Consider the following 19,040-nt stretch of genomic DNA (forward strand, 5'->3'; position numbering starts at 1 on the left):
TTAAATCATAACAAGAAACTGTGCGTGAACAAGCCTTCACTTTTAACCTGGTCATAATTCCAGTGCTCGTAAATTTTGAAGTCTGAGCCATGGTGATCATCTACTGTGAACATCTAATCATCTTCTCCAGGGTACAAACCCAACACTGTGCAGTTGCAAGCCACCAGGTTGTAGCTGGAAGCATCCCAGAAAGGTCTACATGAGAGGATGGAAGGGGTGCAAGCTGACCAACAGGGCTGTGCCAGTAGCAGTCTTTTAGTGTCAGTGCATTCCTGCCATGAAAACTGTGCTGGTATCAGCATAACTCATGAGAAGTGGTCCTGTGCCAACCAAACTAGGAACGCTTTCCTAATGCACTGTACCACACCAGCAAGGTGCTCACTGTGCAGGCACAGACTCTACTACATGGCTAGCTGGGACTTGATCTCATAGCCCCAAGTTTAAGAATCCAGTGCCTCACACTGGCATTACAGTGTTTTGCCAGCAGTTCCTGCTCTGTTTGCAGAACGACGTGTGCATTCACACGCAGGGCTCTTCCACGGCGGCAGAACCCTCCTTTCTGCCAGCAAAGTGAATCCCCCTCTGCCAAGTTCAGCAAGGCTATTGCTGCTCAGCTGCAAGCCAAAGAAGGTCTCTTCAGACACTGCAACGCCCTCAGTTAGCTATCAAGGGACCTTCTTTGGCTGGTGACTCCCCAGGATACACTCTGTGCTCCAGCAGCACAGCTGCCAAGTTGAGCCACACAGAGCTGCTGGAGGCAGACGGATGTGTATGCCTTCCAGCAGCTTGTAGTGGCTGCTGTCTGCTACCAGAAGTAGCTTAGTGTAGACGTAGCCAATAGGCTGCTGGAGCTTGGAGCTTTCTCCAGTGCTAATCCAATGAATGCTAAAGCATATTACTCACTGTAACTCCGATGACTAAATGTTTGCAAGGTTCAGACCTTAGCTCTCTAGCAATATTTTGGCATGCAAGTTATCCCTTCCCCCCACCCAGTTCTGATTTACAGCGTAGCTTGGTAACAGCTAGCCCAGTTTTATTTCCATTTTTAGCTGTGCTGTCATTAGAAGTCTTTGGCCACTGACAGGCCACATGGCTCATTCATGATGGAGGTACCACACTGTGCTCATAGCATAGGAGACAGTTTAAAATAAAATGAGTTGGGTCCCCCATTTGAGAAGAGCCTGCAGTTTTCACAGAGGGGACGCACAAAATCTGCTGGAGAAGGTGTAGGCTATAACTGCTTCTTCAGTATGTTACCAACCTACCTTTGGCACCCAGCGAAAAGTAGCTTTCTGATTTCAAAGACAGACAATCCTTACAGCTGCAAAATTAACACCACAGTGCAGCTGTGAGCATACCGTATAGTGAAACAACACACGGAATAAGAATGCATCTGGGTGAATAAATTACTTCTGTGATTAGGCTCTGGACAACGTCATCCTGAAGTCCGCTGGGAGAAAAATATACTTTGACTCAAAATATAATTGTAGAGCAAAAGTGGGGAAATGATTTACCTTTTTAAAATCTGTGTAAAGAATGAACACAGGGCTCCCAAAGGTAGCTTGCTTCTGACATTCCTTGGACTGCTATGCTAGAAACCAATCTGGCTGAAAACCCAAGGACATAACTAATGAATAGATATCAAAGTAACATTAGGATAAGAGGCCCTTTACTTGAGTGATTTAACAAGAGGCATTTACAGTTAAAGGGAACGTATTACTTCACAAAAGGTGGAAACCACCCATGTGTTCTCAACCACAGTAAAACCTAACATACGTGACATGAGAATAAGATTTACATAAATCTTATGTTATACTGGACTCATAATGGTACTCTCCTCAGGGACGAACTTCACACGCATCGAACATGAGGTTAAGTAAAGTGTAGGTTTGCCATATATTGAATAAAAGGAAGTACTATGAATTCAGGCCAAAAATATTAAGGCTTTTTTTTCCAAGGCTTAGATCAATCAGTAGCACATCAGCATTCTTCCAATAGTTTGGCCTTCCCACGCAATTGTTACGCTCTTTGAAAGTTACATTTGAAACCTTGATGGGAAGGAAATAACTAATTTAATATTTTTTGTTCAAAGTATCATTTTTCAATGTATTGTTTTACAAGCTAATGTAATGAGTAATGCAAAATTACAAAGCTAATTCTATGCAAAAGAAAGTTTTACTGTTAACAAGGACATAAAAACAGGCAGTGGGGGCTATGATTGTGTGAAACTGATTAATTATGTATAAATGAAGAAACAAGGAAGAATCTTTAGCCTTTATAAAGTTCTTTCTTCCTTCAGAGTGTTATTAGACAGGGATGTTCATTATCCCCATGAAAATGAGGGAGATTAAAGTAAATATTTTCAAGAAGGCTCTGATTTTAGGTAGTTCAGATCTTCAGTACTTAAGTTCTAACCCCAAGAACCTATCCTGCACAATTACTCAGCATCTGTACCTCCCACTGACCTAGATGCAAGGCAGGGCCACTGATTGCTGTTGAAAAGTCAGGTCTGAGACGTGTCTAATTCAGCAGATAAAATCTGCATCACAAAAAAAACCAAAACAAAACAAATCAGTAACCACATGCTAAATGACTTATCATCCTTTCTATGTAATTGATGATAAGTATGTCACCCTCATGATGCTTCACAGGATCACCAAGCAATTGATATTATATTAATGAATTCTGTCTCACATTCCAAGAAGTGAGTTAGTAGCATTATCACCATTTTCCAGATAGCAAAAGTGGGGCAGAGATAACAATTAAATCTTTTGCCCAAACTCTGTGACAGATCAGGGAACAGAATTCCACTCTGCACCTGGTGACCATTCCCATGCCTTACCCACGAGGTTATATCTGCAGAGATTGTGACTCTCCATCCTCTGTGCATACCTCTGCTTCACATTAATAAAGAAGAGTTCAAGTGGCTTGGTACAAATCAAAGAGAAGATGTCAGTCAGTGCTCACAGAACTAGAAAAATCGTAAGTAGGCCCTGCATACTTGAAAACATATAACCAAATCTAACAATATCCACTGGGTACAGCAGGTACTCAGGAAGATGGCACATCCCTCCCTGATCTACAAATATGCTTGCCACTGTCTGGGCACTGCAGTTCAGACATGCCATCCTCCTGACAGTCAAGAGTGTGTGTATTTACACATTCACATAAGTTTAGGGCTGGAAGGGATCTCATGAGATGATCAGGTCCAGTCCCCCTGCTCTGGGCAGGAAAGATTGCTGGGGTCAAATAACCCCAGCAAGGTGCACGTCCAGTCTCCTTTTGAAGATCTTCAGGGTAGGTGCCTGCACCAGCCCTGCTGGGAGTCTATTCTGGAGCCTGGTCACATGAACTGTGAAGTTTTCCCTTACATCCAGTCTGAAACCTTCTTCTAGGTGTTTATGACCATTGTTCCTGGTTTCCCCTGGAGCGCTTTGGTGAACAGTTGCTTGTCTAGCCCCTGATGATCTCCTCTGATATATCTGTAAGCTGCCACCAAATCCCCCCACCCCTGAAGTCTTCTCTTTTCTAGGCTGAACTGTCCCATGTCTGTCAGCCTTTCCTCGTATGGCTTGCTCTTCTGGCCTCTAATCATGCGAGTGGCTTTTCTCTGTGACAGAGTAAAGCCATTCAGTGATGAAGCAAGGCCACTTAGCAGAATTTTGATAATGTTGGATTTAACAAGTCTATTAAGTCATTTTGGACACTGCTGTAGGCAAATTCTAAAGCTCATAATCAGGTTCATCCAACAGATCTTTCTCCGAAATGTATGAGGCCTCTGCAATAGAACTTGAAAAGAGAAAAAGGCCAAACGCTGCTGTAAGCTGCTACATGCTGCATCACAAGAACGCAAAGGGGTCAGTCTCACTTCCAATGAAGTCAATGCCAAACCTCCTACTGATTTCAGAGCTGCAGGATCAGAACCGGGAACATGCCACCTGTGCTGGCAAACCCAGGCAGGGTAACCCTCTGCAAAAGCTCTCCCCGCACAAAACTCAAGGTAACTCACCCCGACAGGCCTGCACAGAGAGAATCTGCAGCTCCCTGCTCTTCTTACATGTCTGCACCCACCAGCACTGGTCAAGCCTGAAGCTCGGCATCTACTCATAGAAATAAGGAAAATCTGTTTTTTTTTCCTTGATATGTAGGCCAGAAGTTATTTGAGGAAGTGAGCAGAACCATCTTTACAGCGCTATAAAGAGGTCAATTAATAATATATTAGGGAGAAAAAGTTTATAAATAGAAAATGGGGGTGGAAAAGAAGGAAAATTATGTAACTCCTTCATTGGGCTCCTTGTTTTGACAAACAAGGACAGTACAAGCACTATCATCCTAGTGCATGGTAAGACACCTGACTCCTCAGAGAAATAACATGGGAACCAAAGGACAGCACATCACAATTTAGGTTTCCCTATAGAAGAAAATATCATTGCAGTAGAAGTAACTGCGGGGGGGGGGGGGGTGTTGGGCTTCCTGGGACCAGGGGAGCATCTGTCAATTTTTCCAAACATTTAAAAGCACCCATGGGTGCTTGCTATATCATAATGTCCCATGATGCTGCCTGTGCCCCTGGCTCTTAGATCATCCCTGCCATTTTGCCACTGGAATTTTGTCAGCTAGGGGCTGCCAACATTGCTACATCACTGGACCGGTGCGTACTTGGCTGCTCTTGCCAGTGTTGAATCCCCATTTTAAAGCACTGTTTTGGCAAAAGACACAGTGCACTATGGGTAGAAGCCCAGTGTTTAGAGCTGCCAACACTGTTTCACCGCTGGAGTGTGTCCACAGTGGCATTTTGCCAGTTGCTCTACATTCGCTGGGAGTTTGTATCATCAGAGGAGGAGTCTTTATTCAGCAACCAGAAGGGGAGGTCCTTCTGGTCTGCCTTTCTTTTACTCTAGAGGCAAACAACAAAGATGATAAAAGGCTTGGAAAACAAGTAGTACCAGGAAAGGCTGAAGTTACAAGGTACAGTACATTTAGTCTGGAAAAAAGAAGATTAAGGCAGGGGGGCATGACAGTAGATTTCAACTGTCTGAAAGACTGCCATAAGGAAAAGAGAGAAGAGTTATTTGCCTTTCCCACAAAGCACAGGACATGAGGAAATGGGCTTAAACTGAAACAAAGTAATTTAAATCAAATCTCAAAAAACCCCTCCTAACTATAAGAAGGGTAGCTCCCCAGGGAATCTGTGGAACCTCCTTCATTGGAGCTTTTCACAAACAGGCCATCGCGGCAGCTGTCTGGGATGGTTTAGGAATAGTATATCCTGTATTTGTGCAAGGAGGTGAACTAGACGATCCTCCTCCGATTCTATGGGTTTACAAACATATGCAAACATATGGTGATAAAACAGCTTTTTTGGACAGAAATCTGTAGTGAAGATGAGACCTTGGTTAAGGTAAAGCAAACTTGTGTTGCCAGCACTGGCCATTTTCAAGAGGCCTGGACCAAGTTTCAGAAGCATGGCTAAAGCAAAAGGCCTCAAAGCCTGCTTCCAAGTGACTGCAGAGTGAACCTTTTTTTTTTGCAAACATTACAACTAGCCTGGTTGCCAAAGTAAAGAATGCAATCAATACATGCAGCTAAGCCATTAATGAGATCAAATTAAACAGAGCAAAAGAAAGGCCTAGAAGGAGACAATAGGCAGGAGGGCCACCAGAATCTATTTAATCTATTTGATTAAAATAGATCATCCAAATATACCATATCATAACTTTACCTTTAAAATGTTAGCAGTAGTAACTGACATAAGCAAACATATTAGATGTAATTTTGCTATAGTGCGTATGTGTGTCAGTGATAACCATAAGCCAAGGTGAAGACAGGACAGTGACAAGTAGCGTTCCAAGGTGGTGAAGGAAGGAGATAAGACATTCTGCCTTCCAGAATTTTAATTTTCATGAGGACATATATTCCACTGAATTAACACATTAAAAAGAAGTCCTTTTTTAAATACATAGGGGGCAAAAAGAAGGTACCGGGTAACGTAGGCCCCCTGCAAGACACACTAGGAAATCTGGTCGTCGCACCAGACAACAAAGCTAACCTATTTAACGACTTCTTTTTCTCCATTTTCCTGAGCAGGGACTGGATCAGCCCCCACACTGGGCCCCCCTCAGGCCCCAGGGGAGGCGCACCTAGGCCAAGGGTCAGGGAGGATCTAGTCAGGGAACTTCTGGAGGGACTGGACGTATTTAAATCAACTGGTCCAGACGATATCCACCCCCGAGTGCTGAGGGAAATAGCTGAGGTCATTGCGGGACCCCTGGCACGGCTGTACGAGCACTCGTGGTGCCCTGGTGTGGTGACAGAGGACTGGAAGAGGCCCAATGTGGTTCCTGTCTTCAAAAAGGGGAGGAAGGAGGACCCGGGGAACTATAGGCCAGTTAGTCTTACCTCGATCCTGGGCAAGCTTTTTGAGAGAATTATCCTGGCACATGTCCACGAGGGGCCAGCAGGGGAGATTATGCTTAGGCGCAACCAACACAGGTTCATTAGCGGCAGGTCCTGTCAGACCAACCTGGTGGCCTTCTACGACCAGGTCACCAAATCCTTAGATGCAGGGGCAGCAGTGGACATAGTCTTTCTGGACTTTAAGAAGGCCTTCGACACTGTCTCTCACCCCGTTCTCATTAAAAAACTGGCAGACTGTGGTGTCAACACCCACCCAGTCAAATGTGTCGCCAACTGGCTGGAGGGCCGCACCCAGAGAGTGGTGGTGGATGGGTCATTTTCGACCTGGAGGGATGGGGGTAGCAGGGTCCCCCAGGGCTCAGTCCTCGGGCCTGCATTGTTCAACATCTTCATCAGTGACTTGTACGAGGGGGTAAAAAGCACCCTGTTCAAATTCGCAGATGACATTAAGATGTGGGGGGATGAGAACAGGATGGGATTCAACCCTGACAAGTGCAACGTGCTGCACCTGGGGAGGAAGAACCAGCACCATACCTACCGGCTGGGGAACTCCCTTCTTGTCAGTGCAGAGGCAGAAAAGGATCTCGGAGTCATCATTGATGCTGAGATGAACACGGGCCGGCAGTGTGGGGAAGCAGTCAGGAAGGCCAACCGCACCTTGGCATGCATCCACAGATGCATCTCGAGCAGGTCCAAGGAGGTGATCCTCCCCCTCTATGCGGCACTGGTCAGGCCGCAGCTGGAGTACTGCATCCAATTCTGGGCGCCGCACTTCAGGAGGGATGTGGACAACATGGAGAGGGGCCAGAGGAGGCCACTCATGTGATCGGGGCAGCAGGGCAGGCCCTACGAGGAGAGGCTATGGGACCTGAACCTGTTCAGCCTCCACAAGAGAAGGCTGAGGGGGGATCTAGCGGCCTGTTACAAACTAGTCAGAGGAGACCAGCAGGCAGCAGGCACTGGGGGAGTCCCTGTTCCCCCAAGCACTGCCAGGAGTGATTAGAAATAACAGTCACAAGCTGGCACAGGGTAGATTCAGGCTAGACATCAGGAGGCGCTACTTCACTGTCAGGGCAGCTAGGATCTGGGACCAACTTTCAAGAGAAGTGGCTACCTTGGAGGTCTTTAAGACAAGGCTGGACAAACACCTTGCTGGGGTCATTTGACCCCAGTACTCATTCCTGCCGTGGCAGGGGGTCGGACTTGATGATCTGCTCAGGTCCCTTCCAATCCCACCAACTATGAAACACCTCTGAGCAGGCGGTTGGACTAGATCACCTCCTGAGGTCCCCTCCAACCCTAATTTTCTATGATTCCATCTCCTGAGGCCAGCAAAAACTTGGTTCAGCCTCGTTCCCAAAGTATCAGTTCAACAAAGACATTTAAATAAACCAACCAGAGAATGTTTGTTAGAATAAGTCATGTATAAACAAAGAGTATAGATAGAGAACAGAGGTAAAAATGGGAAAACCAAGCAAATCCAAGAAAACCTGCTGCCAGTCTGTGCATCAGCCTCTTTCCCACTCCTGTGTCCCATCAGAGGGTATAGACAAGAAACTACATTGCCCTGTTGTGGGTAGCCACATGGCTACCAGCATAAGTGTTTGTTCTTGTGTCCTGGATTGTAAGCCATAAAAGGACAGACTGTTAACCTATATCTTCTGTCTTTTATCAGTACCTAACCCATCAGATCACCTGTAAGTCAGGTACCAACTGTAAGTGTGCAACCTTTTTCTTTACAACCAGATTGTACTGGTGATAATATCGGACCATAAAGTCATATATTTACACTGCAAACTCTTTGGAATACGGACCATCTTTATGTTTTAGGTAGTCACTTAGCACAGCAGGTCCTAATCACTGACTGGGGTCTCTGGCAACAACCAACCACAGTACTACTACTACTACCAATATGTATACCTACTAGTGTGCTTTAGTAAACAGCACCTTGATCCTCTGATGACTGGTAAACTTCTGGTCTAATACTTCAGGGTGTATGAGAAAGGTAAAAGGTATCTGCAAACAGCTTTCCTATACTGTTGGTGTACTAATGGAAACTTTGGAAAGGAATCAGTTCAATGTGCACTAAGAAGAGCCGTGAATGATTAAAAGCACTCTGCTACCTGCATCATGCTACAACAGAAAGGAGCTTAGACCTGTCAGGTAACTGGTGCCAAGAGTACTCTGTGCAGAAGGGAGTGTCATCCAAATCCTGGGCGAACCAATTCCAACAGTTTGAGGCAGAAAGCACCACTTTTGTACTGCACACGGATACCAAGAGAAAGCAGACCTGTTGGGACTACAACTGATTCAATTCAGCTCATAAGTGACAAGGAGCTCTACTGCCAGGGACTGAAGAAACAACAGAAAAGAATAAATCCCCTTTCCCCACTACTTCAAATGATCCAACCTGGACGCTGTGTTAACCTCTGTACACACTCTTCACAGCCAAAGCAGAAATGTTTCCAGCTAATATACTTAATGCAAGATTGCTTACAGTGCTGCTCCCTCCCGTTTTAGTTGAAGAAGGAATACACAGGAATAGAAAACTTGCCCATTCCTCTCTCCTTCCCTACGAATACACAAACCTCTAGGACACAGGCTTTGCCAGCAAAAGGAAAAGGCTCTAAGGGAGCACCTCGATGAGATACTGGCAGCATGTCACTATGTCAGTGTTAATATTCATGTGAAGGGACAGAAGGAAAAGCAAACTATTGGACCTAATTTCATACAGATGAAGTCCATTTTTAAATAAGTGCTATTTGTTAACCCTCAGTATTTTGGAGGGAAGTTAAAATATTTGAAGTAAAATTTGAAGTGAAGTCTCCAAATCCTGTAAGATATCTTATGAACAACCCATTTGGAGAGTTTTTACTTTAAAAATGTCTTGTCAGCACCAAACTGAAACTGAGCAACTTGACTGTCTTTCACCTGGTCCTAAGGCCACTATGCAAATTTAACATACAAGACAGTAATGTTCCTTTAACACTTAAGACAGACATAGTCTGTGTGAATTAGCCTGAGTTTTATTAGCATGCAATTAAAACCTCCTCGCACCATAATCACCAAGTCAGCAGCCTGGCCTGGTGCTCGCTACAAAGCTGTTTAGATGTGGATTCAATCTATCAATTATTAACAACCGTCTTCAATTAATACATTATTTATAATTAGCTTTATGTTCTAGTAAGCTCAACATTTTTATATAAGAAATAATAGGACAAGAGAGGTACACAGCAGTCAGGCCTTCAACAATTTAGTCTCCTAGACACTACATACTACTTTAACACCTTTTAAAGACAATTCACACTGGCCGCCTTTGGTGGAGCATGCAATCTGTTATCTATCCTTTGTACATAAAAGACCCATCAACTTCCTATCCCCAGACTCCTTTAAGCCTCTCTGATAATCTTAAGGGAGTTGAGCATCCAGCTCCCATCCAGGGCTCATAACAAAGTTAGCATGGGTTCACACCGAGCGTTGCCACAACAGCCTTCCCACTAGCACAAAACCCTCTCAGTCCAACGGTGCTTTCAACCCAGGCTTTCTGGTGAAATTCAGACCTGGTGACTACACACCAGGTTGTGCTTATATTTAGGCTAGTAAGCCATCCACTGTTTGGTAAAGATGGAGGCCAGGTCTACTTGAGCTCTGATGTCCCTCCAATGCCTTCCCATGATCCCACTTTTCCCCCCCAACCTGCTCAGGACAATTTACAGAGGACCCAGTAACTTGTGTCTGGGTGTTCACACCCACACTAGGGTAACCCTGGGGCTGATAACTCTACACTGAAGACACACCCTTTAAGTCAAAGGGAGTTTGGCACCTCAACCTGTTAGGTCATCTGAGAATCCCAGTTTTGTTCATACATCTTTGGTACTGCCACTGGCACACTTTCAGAAACTTTATCTACACTGAGATTAAACCTGTTAGCTAAAATGTTGTAATGAATGTGTAGAAACTCTGCTGTAGAAAGGACAATTTCTACAGTGCCAACCTCAAGTATTCCAAAAACCAGGAATCAGTCCCCGTCTGTCGCCGTCCCTCTCCCCCTCACCCCCCAACACCTAGCAAATCAGGAGATCATTTTTAAAATAATTAGAGTTGTAAAGGTGTGGTTTTATATGCTTCTGAGGATCACATTTTCAAGCTCTCTCTCAAACGAGGAAAGCTAGAAATTTACTTTGAAATAAAAGAAGCTGGCAGCTTAGTTTCTTGTGTGACTCCAGAAACTCAGGCTTAAAGAAAAAAAAAACCAACTACAAGAGCTGATCACACCATTAACTGCATTGTAACACATTAGCAGAGTAAGGTGAAGCCTAGTGGGAGATTAGGGTTCCTTTCTGACATGTGTTAACGTGCAATTTGCCTTGCGCACACCAGTTTTAATTGTGTTAGCTAGAACACAAATGCTACTGTGTCCACGAACATCCTTTATCCCAGCCTAAGCACGCCCGAAACACAGAGTATTTCTGAGTTCCCTTAAGTCACAATTAGCTGCTCCCTGAGATGGCCCTATTCCACTCCTGTGTTCCCTAAGCTTCTGGTCCAGCTGAAATCAGGTAATTCTGGCTACCCACTCCTTTTCATTTTCCTCGCGCAGAAGTCTGGCTGTCCCCTTAATTTTGTTAATCACAGCCTAAATGCTGTTCCACTGTCGGATGTGCCTGTAGCTGCCTCTGTTCTGCCCCAAATGCTGTCCTGCTTGTTCTGGCTGTTCTGTCCACCATCAACCCCAAATGCAAGACCTCTGCATTGCACTATCTGACCTGAGAAGCAATAATCCCTTTTTGCACCTTTGTTCCTACTTGCATTGTTTTACATTGGTCTATACGGAATGGCATAAGCCACTTACCTTACTATAATCCTAGTCATCAAAGTCCATCTGAATTTAATTTAGGAGGAAGGAGAAAAATCACTGCCTCAGCCTTTTTCCTCCACTTTACTGCATGCTGCTTCTTTGAGACTATTAATATGCAGAGACCTAGACCTAAATATACGGGCTTTAACTTCCTGATCCATTGGTCTTCCCCTTCTATCCTAAACTGCCACCATTTGCCACTGTGCTTGAGAAATACCCCTTGCAAAAGAGATGAAAAACTGAAAGGGGGGGATTTACTATTTAACAGCTCACCTTCAGCCAACCCAGTTCCTTAACCATGCAAATAGCTGATGCCCCTGCCATACTTGCTTGCATCATGCAGTAGTTGCCATATAGTGTAACACAGAGACATTTTCTTGTGCTACAAATCACCCAGTGGAACCAAACCACATTCAGATTTAGACTTGAAGAAAACCACTTGGGGCAGAAGCAGACAGCAGGGTGGCAGGCCCAGGAGTATTTGTAAGGGTCCTTTGAAGGAGCATTTCTCACTTGATGAGAGGGCACAACAGTCCTTCTTAGGGCTTGTCTCTACTAGAAAGTATTAATCAAAGCAAAAACCTCCTTGCATGGGCACAGTCATACTAGTATAAAAAGTGCCCATACTAGTAGTTTATTCTGCGCTTGTCTACACTTAAAGGGTTTGTGCCAGATTTAAACCAGAAAAACCCTCCTAAGGGTGATGTCGCTTATACCTGCAAAAGAGTTCTTTTACTCATATAACTTCAGCCGGTTCCCATTCCCTGAATGGAATAAGTATTATTTTGGTATAACTATGTTTTCAGTAGGGCTTTTGCTGACAGAGTGATGTCAGTTGTAAGGTGATTTTTTCACACTCCTAGCAGATTTGCTGGCATAGCTGAGTCTGTCAAGCGTAGACCAAGCCTCCAGCTTGGGAAGCAGAATAAACCATAGCAGGATTTCACCTCCCTTCTAGTAAAATATGCCTGCACTAGGGCTTTTACCACTATACAGTAAAATAATAGTACACCCTAGACTAAAAGCTATGCTGGTAAAACTTTTTAGTGTAGACCAAGCCCGAGGTGCTGTCCCGACGGGCACAGAGGTGCTTTTTTCTATCTTGGCTTGATTCACAGTAGGAGAAAAGGTGGGTTGTTTATCACATGTTGGTTAACATTTGGTAAAATCCTACTATGGACAAAAAAGCGTGGCATTCTAGCATATGCTAACAGGTCAAAATGAGTCTTGGAAAAGAGTTTACGGTTTACTTAAACCTGCTAAAACGAAGATGACATGCTTCCCTGCACATAGTCAAAAAATCTACCTTTCATCCCCGGAAGGAAAAGCACATGGCTGAAACGCTGGAAGCCAGATTCCCTGGCCAAGTTTTATCCTAGAAGTGGGGCCAAATTAATTGAAAATCTTTTTTTCAATCTGTGTACATGAGCTCAAATAGGCTTATTGTTTGCTAGTTCTTTAAATTAGATAAAAATGAAGAAAACACCCCCTTGGCCATCAAGTGCAAGAGGAAAAGAAAGAGGTGCTCATGTTTTAACTAACCCTGAAGCAACCTACTTATCCCAAGTTATGGCACTGGGAAAGCAAATTATCCCACCCCTCACTGATCCTGATAATACCAGCCAGCACGTGTAAGTGAGAAAGGAGGCAGAACAGGACAGACTAAAAGAACTGCACATCATCTCACCTGCAAAAATGAAAGGGGGGGAACTGAAAATCAACTACAAATTGATACCTCAGGGGCATTTCTTAAGTCCAGAGCTCCTTCCATTATCACTATGGACCTACTTAATGGCCTACCACAGCATCCTCCCTCCAGCCTGGACCCAGTGAACAGGAAGCTCACTGCGGCCAGTTACAGCTGGCTCCCTTAATCTGCTAGAGGGTTAACAATACAAGACAGGGGCCTGCCTAGAGATCTCCCAGCACCAGCTGGCTAAGGAGATGAGAGCAGGAATCAAAGCCAGGGCTGTGTGAGTGCCATGAGCCAGATTTTCAGAACTGCTCAGCATGTTGAGTGCTCTCTATTGAAAATCTGCCCACTGGGGCCACATTGGGAGCTGGCAGGTGCTGAGATCTTTGGAAGGTCTGGCCCCAACTCTGGGTAGTGCACCCTGGGAAATCTGGCCCTACAGAGCTGTCTTGTCATCTGTTCACCTTACAGGGGAAAAGCTGCATCTGCAGGAACAGGATTTTACAGATCAGACAGATATGGGAGGGGGAAAATGACAAAAAAAATTCATTATCATGTCAAAAAAGAAAAGCTGCTTTCTTCAAAGCTGTGCATCTTCTATGCTCTGTAGCTAAGCACTGGGGCCTGGAAGAAAGTGCTTGAAATCACCTTGTTTTTACGCACATCAAAATCACTCATCTGAGATGGAAAAACTGCAGAACCTGTTGGTAACAGTACACTGTAAAAGGCAGGCCACCAGCTTGTCATCAACAGACCTGAAAGAAACATGTCTTGATGAGCAAACCAGTGCAGACCTGCACAGATGTTGGGAGGGATGTAGCCACTCCAGAGTCATTGTGGTTATGATGCAATCCAGATACAGAGACCCTTAAGGACACAGATGGGGCACGTCCAGATGAGCAAACAGGGCCACAAACTACTGCACTTGCAGGTGGTTGCCGTGCTGCTAATTAGCAGGTTTTTTGACCCTGGGAGATGCTGGTGTCAAAAAACACCCACACCAAAAAAAAAGCGGCATGGTGCATGCGGTGACAGTGTGCACCACCCAAAACCAGAACCAGGCCGGCCAAAGCCACGCTTCAGCTGCCAGCCAGGACCTGCATGCCTGGAGCCCGGAAAAGTCCACAGGACCCCAGGTAATGCTGCTGGGGCCAGCCAAGTTGCTGGCCCCCCACCTGGGGCAGCCTGCTATGCACCAGTGCAGGGGCGTTTCCCAGGAACAACTAGCAGTGGCACAAATATGTGCAGCTTCTATCTGTCCCTGCGGAACCTACGTTCCTGCTTGTAGGGACATGGCCATAATGCTTTGAGGGCCCTGCATACTGCAACAGAACTCACCCCAAACTACTGTTTTAAAAGGTGCCCAAACCCCAGGTTGGATTCTTTGATCCACAGTAATATAAATGAGGAACACCACTATCATATTCAATGGAGCTACACTAGTTTAATATTGGGTAAGTCGAGGAGAATCAGGCCCCCAAACTTTAACCTTTATCATCCTAGTCATTTGAACCAAACTGAACTCATGCAAGCACTTGTTACCAGTAAAAATCATCAACAGAAGCAGCTGAGAGTCCAACTATCCACTCACAGGACAGCTGATCAACTGGAAACTCAACCACTCACTGGGATGCACAGTCTACTTGCCACATCGCAAAACTGAATGACTTGACACAAGATAACAATCACTGGACAAGAAGCTTGCCTTTATGGTCCTCCGCTCTCCAGCAGGTGCGAGCTGCAGGACAGGTTGAAGGCGTTTTTATCTGAAATTAACAGATCATCAATAGCGCAAGACAATGGACAGGCTCATAAAAGCTGCTGTAGATACTTCCCACAGCTGTACCAAATACACATTTGTTCCCTCCCCTCCACACCCCAAGGGCAGAGGTAGAAACACCTTCTATCCAGCACGCTAAGCTCTGGATAAAGGAAGGAACTATGACTCTTCTGACCATACAACATCATTTCTTAATGCTACCCAGTTTCTTTGTCAATTCATCTAGTCATAGAGACTGATCAAAGGATGCCAGTCTCTGCTTCACTATTTCAGCTGCTGAATATTTACACCAGAACCGCATCAGTTTTCCATATTCTGCTGTGAACTGAAGCCGCTGCAGCCCTACTGACTTCAATGCGTTTTCCTGGAGTGCAAATGAGAGCGAAATCTGGTCTGTTAATTTCTTGGAACTGAGATGGGGTAGAAAAGCAAGAAAGGACTGATCTGAAAGGACCAAATAATTCATGATTCTTCCCTCCCATCAAATTCCACTGCCAGCATCCTTAGACCAGTGTTTCTCAGTATCTCTTCAGAAAATTACATATGGAACAGACCTCAGCCAGACCCTTGGGAGATTTCCCCTAAAAATAGTGTGTGTGTGTGCGCGCGCGTGCGTGTACATGTGCGTATTTGTAAGACTCACCTGTGTGCTGAGAGTTGCTGTGTTAAGAATAGACCTCTGCCTTGGTTGCAACCAGGCAGCACCAACTCAACAGAGCTGGCAGATAAAAGGATGGAATTGCTAATTCTTATGTCACATGGCATGATTCATACCACATCCCCCTGACAGGCATTGCTATACAAGAGCAATGGTAGCAGGATCAGGCCCTCGACTGCCGTTATGACTGAATCCAATACACAGCATCCTCCCTTGAGCAGAACTCCCACGGAAATCAAAGAGACTTCTGCCTACATAAAAAAATTCAGGATGTACCTTCAAAGTGCTATACAAAGATCTGCTGACATTGCCATCTGTGTAGCTCATCTCACTTGTAGCTGAAATTTCTCTGCCACTGCATAACATTTTGCATTCAATTTTAGAATAGCAGGCTGGGAAAGGTGACAGCCTATCCTCCTGTATACCTGATATGCAAGGTGCAGCCAACCTGTTGGAGGATGTTGATCATTAACTGCACTCAGTAGCTATGGAGTTATCAGTATGCAACAGCTATGTGCATTTTGTTCACACATATACAGTGGCGTTCTTGGCCTGTGAAGGGTCTCCACTCAACCTGTTGCAATCTACTGTTTAACCTGCATGTGGACGTACAAAAAGGTAACACATTCTGAAATGATGTTCAGAAAGCTGTAGCCTTTCATTCAGATGGCAAGCAAGCAAAAAGGCATCTCAGCTCTATGAGATGTTTATATTCTTTAATGGGATACCTTGAGCTTCATTTTATAACCTTTGGGGACACCTGGAGTTATGCATCATATGACTAATTGCCATTATGGGATCAGGGAAGTTGGCAAACACCATTTTCTTCAGGGATTTTTGCTCTGGATCAAATAATCTTTCACCCTCCAGAAACAGCACATTTCAAACTATTATAGCCATGTGAACCTTGAGCAAATAAAAGCTTAGTGGCTGGAAGCTGTACAGTCCAACTGCACTGACAGACCCCTGAAAAGTTGCAGTGTACTCCACCTCCCACAGAAAGTGCGTCCCAACCTTTCCCTGATCAGCTTTACCCTGGAGTGGTTGCTGCACCCATTTCTGCCAAATAGGCAAAAGGAAAGTGAAAGGAACACCAATGGATGCACACTCAACCAACAGAGACTAGCCTGCAAAGGCATTTTGCTTCCTGGTAACCTATGAAGTCCCTTGGTCCCAAAAAGTTGTTCTCACAAAAGGAAAATTTGCCTTCTCTCCTTCTGCAGCCCACTGTTCCCGTGTCTGAGAGCAAGGTTCTAACTTCTGGTGGTTTTTTGGAAGCTACTCTTCCTCTGCGTTGTTTAGAAACTACCTGTTTAATGAAAATGCATTTCCTTTGTAACACCTCCAACTTGCTTACTGGACTGAGAAGAAAGAGAAGGTTTGGTTTTATATTTAAGTGCATCCCTCCAAAATTTCTTCTCCCTTGTTTGCTCCGACTCTCCTCCCTTGCTTGCTCCTGCAGCTGTATGGCTAAGGGCAAGCAAAACTCGGGGGTATCCGAACCCCAAGCCTCCAGGCTTGGGCCTGCAAGTAGGATGCCCGCCAAAGGTTTTGGAAACATCTGAAGCCCCAGGTGCAGGTGGAGGATGTTAGCCGGTAGTAGGGCCACTGGACCCTTGGATATGGAAATAATTTTGGCTAATTTGGCTTCGGATACAAATTAAAAAAAAAAAAATCCCTCCAAAATGTCAAGGTGCCTTGTAAGAAGGGTAAATGAGGCAGTAGCTAAGCGTCACTGCCTGATTAACGAGTTTGAGAAGGCACTCAGTGGTTACCTTGAGGAAGAAGGGAAACATGAGGCTGATTTCGGGGGGGAGGGGAAGGAGGCAGAAGAGGACTGGCACAAAACCCTCCCACCTACTCGTTGGCAACATTGACCTGTCAGTCCCAGGCAGCTGCTGGCGTTCGGGCTGTCCCTGACTGCGTGGGGAGCGGGGACGGTCAGCGGATACAAGTGCTCCCCATCGCCATGCAGGTCTCCGCGCCCAGCAGAAAATGAGACACATCCATCTTTCTTTCGCCTCGAGCACCGAGGCCCTGGACCCAGCAGGCGGGCAGGCAGCCCCCGCAATGCTACGACCCCACGTGTGGAGCCCGGTGGAAACATAATCACAACCTCCAAACCAGCAGTCCCCCAACGGGCTCACAACATTGGCGGACGGGGTCATGGCACAGGGGTTGGGAGCGAGAGGGCCTTGCTGAGGACGTGGCGCCAGAATCGGGCCAAGTTTGGGAAGTGCTAACCTAGACCTGGCCGCACGCGAGAGTGGAAGAGGTGGTGAGAAAAAAACCTGGTCACATCCCAGCGCCCAGACACTGAACAGTGTGCGCCAAGGGGGCCACACCTGACGCACATGATGTGTGGCTCCTGGCATGCCTGCAACCACGTGGTGCCCAAGCCAGGGAGCTGGGCAGGGATGTAGGGGCGCAGCCCCGCGCCCTGGATAGCTCATGCCCAGCCGCAGCCCGGACCCGGGCCCGGGCCCCTGCATGGCTAGTCCCTCGCACGTGGGAGGGACCCCGCAGCCTGCATGGCTCATGCGAGCCGGGGAGCCCCGGACCCTGCATGGGCCAACAGGCCGGGAGGGTGCGCTTCCCCCGCCCCTCGCTAGGGGGCGCCCGGGGCCCTCTCCGGCTCGGCTGGGCTAGCCTGCACCCGGGGGAACCCCGGAACCTGCATGCGAGGGCTCCCGGCGAGCGCCCCGGCCCCGGCATGGCCCATACCACTGGGCAGCCGCGGAGGGGTGTGAGTTATACAGAGTCCCGGGCCCCCCCCGCGCACACAATGGCAGGAGCGCCCGCGTTCTTCCCCCTAGGAGTTGGACTAAACCACAGCGCGGGGGGGCGCGCCCCGCTCCCCGGCGCACACGGAACCTGCCGGGCCCAGGGCGATACCACTGCGCGCTCCCCCATCTTTCTCCCCCGCCCGGGGTAGATGGACGCCGCCGCTCTCACTCACCTCGGCATCCACTGTGGCCATGGCCGGAGCCCCGGAGCGTAGCCCCGCCCCTCGGCGGCTCCTCGCGCCTGTTCCTCCCCCTGCTTCCCCTCATTCTTCTCAATGGAGAGGCACCCGCGGCGGCTGCGCATGCGTGCGGGGTCATGGCGGCGCCCGATGCGCCTCCATGTCCGTACAGTGTCATGGCGGGGCCCAGCAGCCAGGGTCCATACGGCCAGGAGCACGTGCCGCTGCTGCGGTGGGGGGAGGGGAGCCCGAGAAAGGCTCTGCAGCGGGTCGTGAGCCGGGATGGATATAGACGAATAGATCTCAGAGGCATTTGGAAGGCTTCTGTGGAATTGCGTAGGCACACGCGTGCACATACCACTTCTCAAGCAAAGTGCTGCAGCACCCCGGGGTGCCTTGAGATCCTTTCGAGAGTGCTCCAGGATGCTGCGCCACTTAGCACAGTTAGGAGGCAAAGACAAGTCACGAGCTCAGCCCAGAGATTTCAAGGAGCCCACAATGTTAATAAATACATCCTGACCGGCCCAGAGGTCAATAAACAAATGCAAATAAGAGCTGGGATTTTCCCAAGGAGCACTTCTAGTTTAAGGAAGGGTGCTTGAGTCTAAAAAGGTTGAGAGCCACTGCTGCATACATCATGGGTGCGTCATGTGGTGTTTACAGAGTCAC

At 46.8% G+C, this 19,040-nt stretch overlaps 1 protein-coding gene across 3 annotated transcripts in view; it reads right to left on the reverse strand.

Annotated features, from left to right (window-relative positions):
* The window catches only part of EHMT1 (euchromatic histone lysine methyltransferase 1), a 153,668-nt gene extending 135,237 nt beyond the window's left edge, over nt 1-18,431 (reverse strand). Inside the window, exon 1 of one of the 3 annotated variants that reach the window (XM_090021133.1) lies at nt 18,366-18,431. In XM_090021133.1, the coding sequence (XP_089877259.1) occupies nt 18,366-18,386 (21 nt within the window). In that variant the 5' untranslated portion in view covers nt 18,387-18,431. Of the gene's footprint in view, nt 1-14,673; nt 14,735-18,365 lie in introns of those variants that run through there. The other 2 variants (XM_090021138.1, XM_090021136.1) reach the window with 2 other exon arrangements.
* Nucleotides 18,432-19,040: the final 609 nt, after the last annotated feature.

This window comes from Crocodylus siamensis, chromosome 11, assembly GCF_052110815.1.
Source record: "Crocodylus siamensis isolate JL-2025a chromosome 11, ASM5211081v1, whole genome shotgun sequence".
Taxonomy (NCBI): Eukaryota; Metazoa; Chordata; order Crocodylia; family Crocodylidae; genus Crocodylus; species Crocodylus siamensis.